The sequence below is a fragment of the Sesamum indicum genome, linkage group LG6, assembly GCF_000512975.1.
Source record: "Sesamum indicum cultivar Zhongzhi No. 13 linkage group LG6, S_indicum_v1.0, whole genome shotgun sequence".
NCBI classification, from domain to species: Eukaryota; Viridiplantae; Streptophyta; class Magnoliopsida; order Lamiales; family Pedaliaceae; genus Sesamum; species Sesamum indicum.
The window spans coordinates 10939698-10956123 of record NC_026150.1 but is presented as its reverse complement, the minus strand read 5'-3'; the positions used below and the strand labels follow the sequence as shown (position 1 = coordinate 10956123).

Sequence of the window (16426 nt, the reverse complement as noted above, 5' to 3'; positions counted from 1 at the left end):
TGAACCACTTATTTAGTTTTTTCTTTTTTTTTAAAAAAAAAATTATTATTAATTTTATTTATGATGAGAAGTTTAGGTAAATAAAATTAGTCAATTTTGATTAGGTGAAGTGTGGGAATTACGGCTAACGAGATCTTACTCGATAGGTAAGATTGAGACATTATTACTCTAAGAAGTTGTCGATCTGACTTTCACAAATACGGGTATATATATATCTACTTTTCTAATGATTTTTTATTTTTATATCACGTTTGAACATATTCGTTTATTCGAAACATCGATGCATCGAATCAGTTTTTTGAGTTTGAATATATTAAATGGATAATTACACTCCCCCCTACTGAGGTTCGATGTAGTTACAAGTAGACTCCGTGCGGTTTAAAGAATTATATTTAGTACACTTGATGTTTGCATTCATATAATAAATATGTCTTTTTATTAGTTAGAATTTATTCAATTTGTTGGGATTAGTAAAAAAAAAAAACTGAACAGAAATTGATATTTACCATCGATTAACTTATACTGATTTTTTGCAGGTCAAACAAATTTTTTCTAACTAAAATAACCTTATAATGGTAAAGATATACTTCCTTACATGCATTAATGTGTGAAAATATATAAGGATAATTTGATCATAAAAAAGTTTATTCAACTTACAATACATCAACAACAAATCCAACAGGGATAAATATAAGTTTTTATCCAGTATTTTTGTTAATATAGACAAAATCCATGAATTTTTAACTAACATATGACCTTATTTGTTAGATGAAAGCAAATTTTATAAATGCTGAATGTAATTTTACAAACCACAAGAGATTTACGTATAATTATATCAAATATTAAAAAAGACGAGTGTAATTATTTTTATATTAAATGACGTAATAAATCACACATTGTATATATAACGAAGAAAATGTGGGAGTTGTGGATTTGGGAAGAAAGGAGAAATATTTCCATGGAAAGTCTACTTAAATTTAGACTTTAGACTTGTAGTTTAGTTGGGGGACTGTTTTCAATAGTGCTTTGACATGGCCACTACATAATTAATAATGATATTTTTATTTTTAATTATAAAATAGTGTTATAATCTTAATAAAATAAATTGATTATTTTCTACATTAAAATAACTATTATTTAAAAATTAGAATAAATAATATTATCGACTATAGTATTATACGGTACGTTAAATAAATTAATATAAGAATTTAAGTTTTTGACAATAATTAATCAGTTTTAGTGATGATTTTAACTATGCAGCTGAATAATTGCTTATAGTTTTTAGTGATGGCCAAAACATTTCCCGTAATTTTATATTATAACTCATTTTACTTACAAGTATGGTTAATTATTATTAATGATCATAGCTTTTAATTTTTAATTATGGTAATTAATCGTATTAAAAAATCATATTTTTTTATAATATGTATCCCATATTTTATTTGATATGTACGTGTTATATAAATTAAATATAACACATATTGCAATATTATTTTGCAATAAAAGTCTAATTTGACTTTTAAGAACTTGGTCATTGATGAGAGTAGGTAGGCACTCTAGTTACTAAATCACAAATTAATTGATCAATAATTACTTTTTATAGTTTAGGTTTATATATGTATTTATTTGACCAAGAAATTCAAAAATTTCAAAGACTATTTATTTTTTTTGATTCATTTATTCCAGTCAAAATTTATCGTCCGACTTTAAAATATTTCATATAAAATAAAGTATTTGACAGTTCAATAAATCGATCGAAATAAAAAATTGGGTACATACCGAAACCCAATCGAAAAATCAGCTCAATATTCCTTCAATTCAACATTCATTTTTTTTTTTAAATTCGATAATTTATTCAGTGTCGTCAAAAAGTGAGATCGATTCTATTTGTACCATTAGGGTCCGATTCAACACGCTGTCACACGTTACTTTATTTAGAGTAGGTGAAGGTGAAGTACCACTTGGTCCAGCCCTTACCAACTCCTATTACATGGCTACGATATGTCTGTTGGGGGTATTTCAGTAATATACCGTATTACGAAAATTTGATAAGTTTGACCACAGACTTTCCTTTAAGGGAAATATTCTTCTTTCCTTGCTGGGATATTCTTTTCCTTCATCGATGCGATTTGTTTCTCTTCCATCAATATTCAATTTCGACTTTCCTATTTCTAATTACTATTTTTAATAATTTTAGCCAATTTTTATAAACAAAAAAACTCGATTACCTAATATGAAATTAAAATAACAAAATTATTCAATAATTATATAAATCGAACCAAATAATTCAGATCATTATATATTCAATATAACATCTCGACATACATAAAATTTTCAATTTATTAAAATTTCAATTATGTTGATATTAGATGAGTGCGACACTATAGGTACAATTCTTTCTTACTTTCGCTTTCATTTCTTAAAGAAATATTTTATTAATAATATAGTATAGGCATCATGACCTTATCAATTTCATTAAATTTTTTTAGTTCGGATCTATTTCGATAAAAATTGAATTATTTATATAGTAAATATAATATATTTATCGTGTAGTTGATATACATTTTAGGAAAAGTGACCAATCACTACTAGAAAAAAAAAAAGATTATTGGTTACAATTTTAATAGCTGTGGATTAAAAAATCATGGCAAATATCACGGCCAATAACCGTTACATAACCATGGTCAATGACTATGTGCTACGGTTATTTTGTTATTAATTATGACAATTAGCCATGATTAAATATTGCAGTTGTTGTAGTGCAAATAGCAAATGCGGTACACTTGCTCTGTACTTGATTTGGTTATGTCAAATCTGCTTTGAGTTAAAACTATCCCAATTATCATCTCATTATTCACGTGTACTATTTTTATTTTTTACTTTTTAAGTGAAAGCGACACACTATTTTTTTTTTTATATAAGTTGATTACAATTATTAATACCAAATATCAATATTTGACAACCACCGACAACAACAACAATCATATATTATTCATCAATATCATATAATTAAATTTAATTAATACCTATTATTAAAGTAGAATTACACTTAACTACTATTAAATTAGTGAAATTCAAATCCACAACTTTAAAAATATGGAATTTCAATTTCACCAATTGAACTATGGCTGGTGGGCCATGGTACTCTAATTGCTGTTTGAACCCTAATTCCCCAATTGAAATTTGAAGGGCCTACCACTCTTTGATCACTACTCACCACCAGTTCTCTTCAAAGTCTTATTTATCCACTTACTTGGACTAAGTTTCTGTAAAAAGTGGAGGGTTAAAGTCAATAAATTAATTATGGAAGTAGTCATAATTTACAATTAATTGGAGTTTGAGGGGAAAAAATTAATTATTTAATTTTTATGTTTTATTTTAATTAAATATGTTTAATTCAGTAAATCAAAATAAATATTTTTATAATGAAAGTAAATACTGAAGAGGGGTAAAAAAAGGTGATTAGGATTTTTTTTTTTTGTGTAAATCAATGCATCAAGAATTTTAATTATCAACAATCAATAATCAATATATTAATTATTAATATCAAATACTTATGACTAACCATACCTGAAGAGAATTTACTATCGACTACAAGTTTATTAGATATAGATTAAAATTATGGTAAATAATTATTGTTAATTATTGTAAAACAAAAATTGATGCAAAAATTTAGATTATCCATCATGCAAACTAGTTTTTCCATAGCTATGAGCCGTAGAAAATGTTTTTCCATGACTTTTAACCATGACAAATATTTTAGCCACACTTGTAAAAATCTACGACTAATAATTGTTGCGTGACCTAAATCAATGACTATTTTTTATAGCTATTTATTGATCATCATGGCTAAATATTAAATTTCGTGTAAGGCCAATAATACGTATTATTGTAAACCAACAACTACTGTTAAAGTAGATCAGTACTCATATATTAATAGAATATGAACCCACGACTTCATGACCTTGGGACTTCAGTCTTGTCAACTTAGCAAAGAAATATAAAAAATAATAGAATAAAAAACAATAATTTGATGCTTCTTCAGTTATAAAAAGAAGTACAAATGATATTTGAGATAAGGTTTTTGGGCCTGTCTAGAGTGGTTCGTACATGTTTCTTCTCAACTATATGCACCTCGTGCGGTTTTACATAGTTTTTAGAGGCCTCATGATTCTAAGGTCAAGGGTTCAAATTCCATCAATGTGTGGGATGTTATTCTACTTTAATAGTAGGTTCTGATTAGATATAATTGTCTGATATTGATAATTGTACTTGATTTATTTAATAAATAACAGTTCGTTGCTTTCATCTCCAAGAAAAAAAAAACAACGATCATAACAATTCAATAAAATATTAAATTATAATAAAAATGAGAAAAATACACACATTTAATGAGATTCAAACTCATAACTTTATGTTCATAACCCATTAATTTGGGCTCAAGATTTCAATACGAGAAGTCTTGTGTTCAAATCCAAAGTTGTTCATTAAAAAAAAAGATAATAAAAACAAGAACTTCATATTTGTTACCGGGATCCGAACATATAACCTTATTTTGTCATGGAATCGATCAATATAATAGTCAATAATGAATATAAGAATCAAATTACAAAGAATAATAAAATAATAAATGGCAATAATTTATTAGAATTTGAACTCATAACTTCATACTTGTCGGACATGACGGCACATTTACAAGTCAAATCAAACGTAAGTAGTTGTATTTAACTTTAAAAACTGGTGAGTGGAGACGTCAGGTGTGAGCTTCACCCGCCTATAGATGCCTGCCTTTTATGTTATTCTAAAGAAACATAAGGAGGTACGTCAATGGAAGGAACTATGTTGAGATTGCGTCGGATTCCACGGCTCTATTATTTGGAAATTCATAACAACAATACTAAGACGATTTGACTGGGATTGCAACAATTTTAGGAAATTTAATTCGGGTTTTATGCAATTTTCTTTTTTTCTTTTTAATATTGCATTTAAATAAATTATTTTTTAATGAAAAAAAAAATAATTTAGTCTCTCTCTATATATATTTTTTTAAAATGAAAAAATTTAATGCTTTATTTTAGAAATGGTAAATTATATTTTGTCACCTAAATTATATTCGTTTTACACTTTGCCAATAATTTTGTTTTGTGTCAATTTATCATCTCAACTTTGTGAAATTTGCAATTAATTTGCCATATATGAACACATTTTTTGTTGATTTTTCTGTTGGAAAAATATTACATGTTGTGCATATGTGAAAAATATCACATCATATAACTGTTAAATATCGCATGTGCATTACACGTAATATTTTTCAATAAAAAACTTAATTAAAAATAATTATATATGATAAAGTGCAAAATTTTATAAAGTTGAGATGGTAAGTTGACACAAAAAAAGTTTAGATGCCAAAGTGAAAACGGTTGTAGTTCGGATAACAAAATATGATTAAGCATTTTAAAAAATACAGGAAAGTACATTACTATATTTTAAAAAATATGGGGGGTAACACTAGAAAAAATATGATTCTTCCCTATGGTTAATTACTATAGTCAAAAAGAAAAAAAAAACATAGTAAATACAATTAACTACGACTTTCGCAACATTGTCCCTTAAATGACATCCCAATGGTTTGAAGCTCAACATTTCATTTTAAAAATATTGGGTTCAAAACTCACTGGGAGCGCGTGAGTTAAAAAAAAAAAACAAAAGAAACCACAGCTTCCCAATATTCATTAGCTCATTTTTTGTTGTGTAGCGAAAACTCAATTTTTTTTGTGGTGTAAATTGTTTGAAAATATACTCATTTACAATATCACAGATTGCTTGTATTTTTCCCAATTTAGTTCTATCAAAGATAAGAATGTTTGATTAGTGAATATTATGATGTAATTATGACTTGTCCAAAACTATTTGTTTATAGATATGAAAGTTATTCTGTTTATGCTACCAAACTCTTTGAAAATTGTATCAGAAGTCCAAAACCTATTTAAATATGGAGATGATGATATGTTAGATCTGGGGTGGGTTAACTAATATTTAACACCCTATCCACCCTTAAATTTGAGGTTTAATTAATTGGAGTTGTAATCTTGTTACTTGTTGGACTCTCTTTCTAATTATAAAAATATTGCAAGAATTATTCTTTAAAATTTGTGAAAAAATAAAATTTACATTGTGACGATGGACGGATGCTTTTAGTAAAAATATGTAGCGCAAGGCGTTTTGATATGGATTAAACAGTTAGTCTTAGTATTTTTGCAATGCAGTCAGAATCCTATTGTAAAGCTTGTGACCAAATTGTGCCGTTGCAAAGCTTGTGACGATTTGTGATGGATGGACTTTGACGTGGCTTGTGATTTAACTGTACCATATTGTGCGACGTATTATCCGCTCTAGATTAGTATGAACTGCAGATTTTGTCCTAGAAAGGAAGCATTGGGGCTTATAAGCCAATCTAGTCTACACGAGGGTATTGCTTGCTCTGTTTTCATATGTGCTTCACAATTTTTATTCTAAAAAGACATCTTGCTAGGGAGATGACACAACGGTGCTTATAAACCGCTCAAACTCTTCATCTATTACCAATATGGGACACTTGACTGCATTAAATTTGTTCTACCTCCATAGGCATCATGGATATATGACTTGCTAGGTTTAACTAGGGTAGGTGGTGCAACTATAGGGCTAGGGGACGGAACATGGGATGGTTATCTTTCATGTTCTCCATTAGGATGTGCATTCGGTAAAATGAATTCAAATCGAATTAAAATTTTGGTAAATCAAAATTTCGAACACCAAATTTGGGTACCAAATACAAAAGGATTTAGTAACTTAAATTATCTTGGCAATTCGATTTGATGTTTGGTTAACTAAATTTTATTTTAAAAAATGAAAATTCATATCATAATACATATTATATACAATACCCATTAAATAATATATGTAATACAATATAATACCACATAAATAGCACAACATATATTATACATAAATAATTGATATTTGGTTCGGTTCGAACCGAAAATCAAAATTTTCAAACATTTCGCACTGATGATAATTAAAATTTCAATTTTGGTGCAGTTTTATCGATTTTCCAAACTATATACACACCTATATCCTCCATTATTGAAACATATTTAGTCAATAAAAATATGGGAAATTCTCCAATGTCTATTTGTGTAGAATTGAAGAAGTTGGTTGAAGTGGAGATAGGAGGCTATTCCAACATTGTAAGAACCACTTCATTTTCGGAAAAAATGCACGCAACCCTTTGTGATATTGTAAGTGAGCAAACTATCCCCTTATAAAAAAATAAATAGCGATTTACCTCCTTGTATTTTTTAAAATACAACAATTTACCCCCTATAATTTTTAAAATGAAGCAATTTATCTCTCTGTATAAGGAGGTACATTGCTTCATTTTTACAAAATATAGAGGGATAAATTGCTATATTTTTCTTCATAAGAAGAATAAAGTGCTCATTTTCAATATCACAATGGATAAATTGTTATGCACCCCTTCATTTTCTCTAATTTGTTGGTAGATTGATCTAATCCAAGTGGGCTCAGTATAGGCCTAAAAGTCTTTATCTAGCATGGATTTAGTGATGAGCCTCCATTGTCTTGGGGTTCATCCAAAGGTTGGATATATAGATTATTTGAGCCTAAGAAATGCCTATGGAGGTATCATCAATATTATTAGGGATAATTATATTATTTTTTTTTGTAGATTTGATGTAATTATATATAAATTCTCTATAATTTGAAAAATTATATCTTTTACTTCTGTCAAACATATGATTCATTCGTTACTCAAAATTCAATAAATTTGCTAATATCAACAAAAAAAATTAAATAAAAATTTATATTTACCACTGACATTACTGACTTATTTCAAGCCAAACAAATCTTTATACACCAAACTACCCTTATATATCTGTGAGCGCGAATTTTTATCATGTCTGCAGATTAAAACACAAGAAAATTATCGCTAATAAAATATATGAATTCAAATATATTGGAATGAGTACAATCCCTATTCTATTTTCCTGGTCTTCTCTTTAAAGTAATATTCTGTAGACGCGACAAATCTAGTCTTCTGTAGGCTGACCTAAAATCACAAGGCTAATTTATACGTATATTGCGTTATTACTTCATCAGTGCATGAATATGTTTGTGGAGCCTTCTGCAGTAGCATCCCAATACTTGTAACATTTTCTTGATCAATCTCAAGATCTGATTTCTCTTTTCATTTCAGGTTGTAATAGCTGTTACATGTTTGTGATATAGTTAATTATATGTTGTTATGAAAATTAGTGTTGTCTCGATGTATTTTTGTGATAGTGATGCATATTGTGCTTTTTCAAAATGTTAAGACATAAATGTTTTGAATAATATTTTAATTATGCATAGTTATCACTTATGATAAGCATGGCTCCAGGGTCTGCTCCACCACCCTCGGGGCGTAGTAGGCGACGTGACTGTGTGAGTGTCTGGGTGGTTTGACCACCTAAACTTGGTGCTTCCTACGTGATCTGTGACAAGATGGGATCCTAATGTTGTTTCTTGACCCGCTGTCGAAAATCCCCCCCCCCCCCCCTTGGCTGTTGCCAGCCCAGTCGAGGAATCTATAGAGGAGTCGATCGAGGATGCATCAGAGCCTAAGCCTAACGACCAGTTTCCACCCCAACCGTTAGATTAGAATTTTTAATGATTTTTTTAAAAAAAATGAAATTTTGATTGTAAATAATATAATGTATTTTAAATTATTTTTTGTGAATTATTATTTCTTTTGTATGAAAAATAGTGCCTTCAATTATAAATCTAATATAATATTAAAAAAATTATAGAAACAAAAAAGAAAACTATTTTTTTAAAATTAATTAAAATTAGGGATGGAATTTGAGATGACATGCATCCCATATTAAAAAAAGAAACATGTCCCAAACATTGTCCCAACAATCGTTCTAAAACTAATACAACTTTTAAAATTTCCATCCCAAACCGTCTGTAAGACCGTCCAAATTTTTATTTCAGTTACCCGTCCTTTGAACATACTTTTGGACGACTTTGTTAAGTTTTCCCAACTTTCGTCCCAAAATTTGGGACGATTGGCAGAAGCCATCATAAAACTGTCCGAAATATTTTGGGATGGGCCTTTTTGAGGCAGATATTGTTTCAATCCAAAATCATTGCAAATTTCGTTCCAATAATAAAATGGGACGACAACCTATCTCAAAATCCATCCCAGAGTCCATCCTAATAAGGCCTTTTTTTTATAGTGAAAGTTAGTGGAATAAAATTAAACCAGGACAAAATTAGTGGAGTAAAAAATAGATTACTAAAAAAAATAACTCTAGCTCATTTGTCAGTCATTCTTTAGTATAACGTGGATAAAAAAAAATCCCCAAATTTATTGGCATGTCCCGTTCACATGCTAGCTTCCCGCGAAATTGGGGAAATCAACCATCGGAGTACTTAATCGAAGCATTTTTCAATATAATGTATAAAATGTAATTATCATAGTTAGTGGACTAAAATTGAAGGAAAACCAAGTTAATGCACTATTTTTTTTTCCCTAAACAAGGTGATATGGTTAGGTTGGAGAATCCAAAGATTGAACAAGAAATTTAACACCAAATATAAATAGGGTATGTTTTCTCAAGATTCTCAACCATCCATTTTGAGGAATACTCCTTTGTATCTCAAACTCATCTGCATCAATCCAGTCTTTGAGAATCCACAATCCCATATGCAAGAACCACCAGCCCCCTCCCTCTCAACAAAAAAGAAAAGAAGAAGATAATTGTTGGATGATATATGTGTATATGATTCTTTCAACAAGAAAATTAATTCAGGAGTTGAAGTTGTCTAAAGTAGTTGGTTGATTTGAAGATTGTATAATGAGAAAAGGCAAGGTGAAAGTAAAATTGAAAAGACAACGCCGTACCAACTCCTCCTTCTCCCCACCTCCATATAAGTTTGGAAAAAGTAAATAGGACATTGATGCATGCATAGGCAAACAATCTGTAGAGGGTGTAAGAGAGAGTAATTGTCATGTCCGAAGAATCTCTCCTCTTGGAAAAGAAGAGATGAAAATGGTAGGATGGCATTCAAATAAGAGGGACGCCATTGAAGATGTTGTTGTGATTGTGGGGTTGGTCGTCGTGCAATTTCTGTATGCTGGAAATTCAATTTTGCTGAGTCATCTCTTGAAATTGGGATTTCGATCATCTTTTCTTATTATTTGCTCTACTTTTGCCACATCTATTGTGCTCTCTCCTCTCGCCCTTTTCTTTGAAAGGCAAATCTCTCTCTCTCTCTCTCTCTCTGTGTGTGTGTGTGTGTGTTAACAAACATGCATGCATGTATGTATGTACATATGAAGAATCAAAAATTATGAATTTTCTATCATTTTTTACTTTTTTTTTATGAATAGTTCGTTCATGTTGGTGTTGCAGGACACAATGGCCTAAAAGAATCAGTTACAAGCTGTCTGTTCAGTTGCTTTTACTCTCCTTCGGAGGGTAAGCATTTTTTTCTATTTTCTTTTCTATTTATTTAAAGTTTATGTTATTTTTAAATGTTATGGGAGTCAGAAATCAAGAGTTAACACTGGTTACAGAGTTGAAATAAATCAAATTACTTAGGTGGCGTTTGCTTTATGGGATGAGTTATTTAGGTGATATAATAAATTAATTGTTATTAAATTAATGATAAAAAAGTCCAGTATTAATTATAGCAAGTTTACTTTCTTTGATTGTGTTGGTAGGATTAAATCTAATCCCATGTTTACTTCATTTATAACATGCTTGAAAAGTGGCACTTTACGTATTTACCCTCAATTCTATGTAAACAACACAATTTTTTACAACCTCAAACGAATTTCCTGACAATGTCCCCAAGCATCTTCCCTCTCCGTTCTCACCAAACGCATCCGCAGCCTTATTGCCATCGCCCCAACTCCCTACTCTCAACTCCTCCCCCCTGCACCACCAAACGTAGCGACCGACTTATGACCATGAGGGTTGCACCCTCCATCAACTTGCCGGAATCCGACAGCTTCAACCTCTCCACTACCACATGTCATTGTTAGAGCTGGAACTCTACTCCGATACTCCAACCATTCATCTCCCTTCCCTTTCATTTTCCTCATCTCCTCAATATGTCTTTTGTTCATACGAAGCCTCCCCTTATCGCTCTGATTTGGGTCGAAATTCGCGCGACCTCCTTGATCGGGCGAGCTGGTCCTCCAAGCGGTTCGAGGTCGCTACCTTTCCCAAACTAGTGATTGGGCCCTGAGAAAAGAAGCAGATAGTTAGTGTTGTTGGGGTGGCCCCCAACTAAGACCCTCTGTTGCTCAAGTCAGTGTTTAGTTTTGATATCGTAAAAGTAGGTAGCTCGCGAGGTGGAGAGCCGAAGTGACCAGAAAGTAAAAAGTGGTGACATCAACGTAGCATTAAAGCACTGACTATGGAGTATTTATATAGAGAAGTTGGGGGTCTGGTTGATCTAATGTGCGTCCCCCACGTGTCCGACCCAACCTGATCGACAATTCTCGGATCCTTCTATTATTCTTGTGATTTTGTGCCCTTGCAGAGACAAATTGTCTTTTTCTAATAAATTAGGATTTTATCCCATCACGCTCTCACCAGAAACCACTATCCATCACTTCAAAGCAAAAGGTAAGCTTAGTTGCACTGCCCCAAACCACTATCCAATCATCATATCTTTTACAGTTGTGTTCTTGTCATTAGTTTAGGCATTAAGTTTGACGAAAAGTGATTATGTGAAAGGCATGTGACCACTTTTCAAAGAGAACTGAGCTCCCAATTTGCTCTAAAATTGAGATTATTATTGTATATATGTGAAGAAGGCCCCCCGGTACCGGATGGAAAAACTGCTACTTTTTAGTAATTACGGATCAAAAGTGAGAATTCCATAACTAATGAAAACCAAAAGTGGAAAGACCCCAAGTTACAAGACGTAGAATGTGATTTTCCCAAAAAATATATCTTAAGTAGGTAATTATTTAGTACACCATGTACTTATTGAAAGTTGCAAACTCCTTAACTTGGATCTTCCGGGCTCTTTACAAATGTAAAATTTTCTACATATGTTAATCAAAATGGGTAAAAATAAACTTTGAATTCAACAATTTGTTTTTGCAGGGTGACTTTGTTTCAGTCTTTGTTGATGAAGGGAGTTAGTCTAACTTCCCCAGCAATGGCAACAGCTATGCCCAATCTTGCACCAGGACTCATATTTTGCATGTCCTGGGCCTTCAGGTACATATTTTATTTCGACAATACTTTCTTCCATTCACTAATAAAATAAAATAGGCTTAATCTTGAAATTTTAATTGTAGGGAGGATAGCATTTTTCGTCTAATAATTTAAGGTCATTCTACTTTGATCCCAATAGTTACAAGATTCTCACTTTTGGTCCCAAAACTTTAAGAAAGTAGCGATTTTGGTACCATGACACCTTTCCCTTAGATGTTTAACGGAAAAGGCCACGTGGTCGTTAAGTGCATTAGACTAAAGTGAGAACACCTATAACATATGGGACAAAAAGTGTAAATGTTTTAAAACCACGTGCTTTCCGTTAAAATATACAACGAAAATATGTCATGAGACCAAAAGTGCTACTGTTTAAAAATTATAGGATAAAAAATAAGAATTTTGTAATCAATAGGACCAAAAGTAGTAAGATCCTAAATTATGGGACAAAAAATGTCATTTTCCCTTTAGTTGCACAAGCAAACTTGCATTGCTGAAGAGGTTTAGGACTATGACTATTTTGCAGGTTAGAGAAAATAGAGTTAGCATGCAGGTATAGTAGAGCCAAGATTGTGGGGACATTACTCTGTGTTTTTGGTGCTGTTGTGTTGAGTCTAATGCAAAGCACTGTCCGAGATGACGAGCTCGATGTCTCGTTTCCATCTACGCACGTATTCTTCGACAAGCAAACGATGCTCGGCTGCGTTTATCTGATTGCATCCGTTGTTGTTTTCTCAAGCCAAGTCGTTTTACAGGTGCGAATCAGATATTAGGAGCTCGTTTTGTAGATTCTAAGCAAGTCATGAGGGGAAATTCTTATTCGAAGTAGGTTTGGTCGAATCAAACCAATCACAAAGTAAGTGTATAACATTTATTATGTGATTAGTCACTTTTCAAGATTGTGCATCAATCACATGGTAAGTATATGATCGGTTCATGTTTGATCGAGTTGAATCCGGATTAGAATTTCCCATCGTGAATATATGTTTGTTAGGATTTTCAAAGGGTTAAATGCACTTACTCCATCTGTAAAAGTACTAATAGCAAAGTCCCCTGAATTCAAAAAAAGGGTGACACAATCCTCTAATGTCGGAGGCAATGAGTTTTTGAAAAAAATGCAAATTTGGTTCTGTAACTTAGGGGGTGACATTTTTGGTCCTGCATGAATTAAGTTTTGTAATTTAGCCCTGTAACTTTAAAAATTTGACAATTTTTATCATTTTTCGGCCAATTTGGATGGAAATTTGCATGTGACTTGCACATGACTTAATTAATTTATAATTTTAGTCATGTATTCCTGTAATTTAGGGGAGTCAGCATTTTTAGTCTATAACTTATTGGAGTTAGCATTTTTTATCCTACATGAATTTACTTGGAGGACTACAATTGTCAAAATTATAAAGTTACAGGACTACATTACAAAAATTAATTTATACAGGATTAAAAATACCACCTCCTAAGTTACAGAATTAAAATTGCAAATTTCCCATGTCTTTCTTTTCCCCCTTAAAATTGAGGGACTCGCATTGCTTTTTCTTTTGTTTAGGGGATTTTTTTTCTGTCTATTAGTATTTTATAGGGGATAAAATGCAATAAACCCGACTTTGAAATCTCTGTAACATTTTTGCAGGCTATAACTTTGCGTGATTTTCCTGCACCCATGTCATTGTGTGCGTTAACTTCAATAATAGGTGTGTTGATTACTGTGGTAGTTCAGAGGGTCGAAGATCAAGGATGGGACCCTGGACCCTTAACTATTCAAGAGATGATTGCCTATTCCATATTGGTAACATCGTTTTGGGTTAAATGTTATTTATTCTCGTGATATGTAAAATGAGTAAAAAAAGTTTTTATAAAAAAATAATAATTTACTTCCCTGTATTTTTAAAAATGAAGCAAATTACTCGAAGATAATTTACTTCATTTTTCAAAATACGGGGAGTAATTAATTTGCTATTTTTTTTCACAGAAGAGTTCTTTTTGCTCATTTTTATATGATTGCATTTTGCCCTTTTTGTTTATGTGTATGGGCTAGTGAAATAGCATTAATCCGTTTGGCCGATGCCAAGAAAATTATAGAGTAAACTAGTAATTTGTGGCACACTCTATATTTCTGCAATTTCTATAAGTATTATTTAAAATTAAATAGTTATAAAATTTTATTATTTAATAAAGTATATATAAAATAATAAATTAATACTACATTTATAGAAAAAAATAATTAGCTCAATCCGTTAGTTTTCATCCATTTTTTACGATGAACTGACTAAAATGCCATTGTGGATTAAAAATTATCATTTATTTTTTTTAAAATTTTTTGTTATAATTCTTTTATAATTTTAAAAAAAATTCCATCCACCCTGTTCGATTTTGTTATAAATCTTTAAAATTATTTTAAAAAAATAAAAAATACAGTAAGGGCAAAATTGACAATTTCATATCTCCATCCAAGAATTACATAATTTCTTCAAACATCATGAGGTATTTATAATTTTTCAAAGAACGAGAGGGTATTCGTAATTATAATAAATCTGAATAGAATTTGTTGTAATCTACCCTGTGGATATAGCTCTTGTTCTAGTTTTGAATAATTGAATGGTTTTGAACAGGCGGGCAGTGTGAGCGGAATGTGCGTAAGTTTCAATTCATGGGCGATGAATAAAAGAGGGCCGGTCATAGTCTCCATATTCAACCCCCTCGCCACTGTCATTTCTGCTATCTTCTCCATTCTCACCTTGGGAGAATCCTTTTCTATAGGAAGGTAAATTTATACCTACAATCCTTTAATATCTTCTTTCTTCCTATCTTCACTCTTATAAAAGAAAATCTTTTGTGCGACACATTTTTTAAATATTTAAATTTATTCTTTATTTTATTTTTTTCGTTAAAAAAATTTGATCTGATTAGTAATTTTAATATAACTACCCACTGCTCCACATTTCTCTCTCGTCTTATTTCTCCAAATTTATTACAATTTATAATTATAGTTTATTCTTTTCATAAGTTTGTTCTTAATTATAACCTCGAGAAATTCTAGTTCGGGCCCGATTCGACTAAATTTGGATCAATCATATGGCAAGTGCAATACACTTGCCGTGTGATTGGTGTACATTTAAGAGAAAGTGCGCAATTGCATAGCTAGTGCGATACACTTGTTTTTTGATTAATTTGATTCGACCAAATCTAATTCGAGATTTTTTTTATATGCTTGCGGAAACAACGTGCGTAAATACTAGTATATGTAAAGACAAGGAAGAAGCACTGAGAAAGTTTCACTCCTTCAGTCTTGCAGGTATGTGCTTGATGTTCACAGGCCTATACTTTGTGCTTTGGGCTAAAAGAAAGGAAGGGCTTCTCATGAGCAACGACAACATCAACGACCTGCAAACTAAGTATGACATGGAGAAGCCTCTTCTGTCTTGACGTAGTTAGAACCAGTTAGGTTGTAGGAAAATTGGTTGTAGAACAAGATTCATGGATAGAATTGAAGTAGTTGATGTAGAACAAAAAAAAAAGAAAATAGGCTCAGTGTAATTTACCTCTATATGATATTGTAAACGAGCAAATTATCCTCTTATGAAAAAAAAATAAATTAGCAATTTACCTCTCCCAGTATTTTTTAAAAGGTATAATTACACTTCTTCCCCTCGAGGTCTGAAGCAATTAAATGTAGATTCATTGTGGTTTGAAAAATTACATCTAGCACCCTAGGGTTTGCTTCATTTTGACAAATAAGTAATTTCGTTAGTCAAAATTCATCGAATTTGCTGATATTAACAAAAAAAATTGAATAAAAATCTATATTTACCCTCAAGTGACTTATTACTAATTTATTGCAGATCAAATAAATATTTTCATGATCTAATTACCCTCGTACGTCTTCACACATATATTTTTACCGTTATAACTTATAAGGATAGTTTAGTTAGAAAACAATTTGTTTGACTTGTAATAAGTTAGTAATACGTCAATAAGTGTAAATATCAATTTCATTCAAAGCCAACCCATATATCACGGGAGGTGAAGGCCGGGAGGAGGAAGTGCGGGTGGCTGACGATTTGGGGAAGACGACCCTTTTTTTCTTTTTCTTTTATTTTTTATTTATTATATTGTTTGTTTGTAAATTTTAATGTAATAAATTGATT

The 16426-nt window shown here is 31.0% G+C and overlaps 1 protein-coding gene across 1 annotated transcript; it reads left to right on the top strand.

Annotated features, from left to right (window-relative positions):
* LOC105164337 (WAT1-related protein At5g47470) lies at window positions 9707-15837 on the top strand. Its single transcript, XM_011082959.2, has 7 exons — window positions 9707-10303; window positions 10461-10526; window positions 12171-12287; window positions 12808-13036; window positions 13912-14067; window positions 14891-15042; window positions 15566-15837. Exons 1-7 carry the CDS (start codon window positions 10092-10094, stop codon window positions 15702-15704), a joined length of 1071 nt encoding a protein of 356 aa, XP_011081261.1. The 5' UTR covers window positions 9707-10091; the 3' UTR covers window positions 15705-15837.

What these genes read in the sequence shown, in the direction of transcription:
- LOC105164337 (XM_011082959.2), top strand. Translation starts at nt 10,092, where the DNA reads ATGAAAATGGTAGGATGGCATTCAAATAAGAGGGACGCCATTGAAGAT. An exon ending in TGCATGTCCTGGGCCTTCAG is followed by an intron (nt 12,288 to 12,807) that starts GTACATATTTTA and finishes ACTATTTTGCAG; the next exon opens with GTTAGAGAAAATAGAGTTAG. An exon ending in GAATCCTTTTCTATAGGAAG is followed by an intron (nt 15,043 to 15,565) that starts GTAAATTTATAC and finishes TCACTCCTTCAG; the next exon opens with TCTTGCAGGTATGTGCTTGA.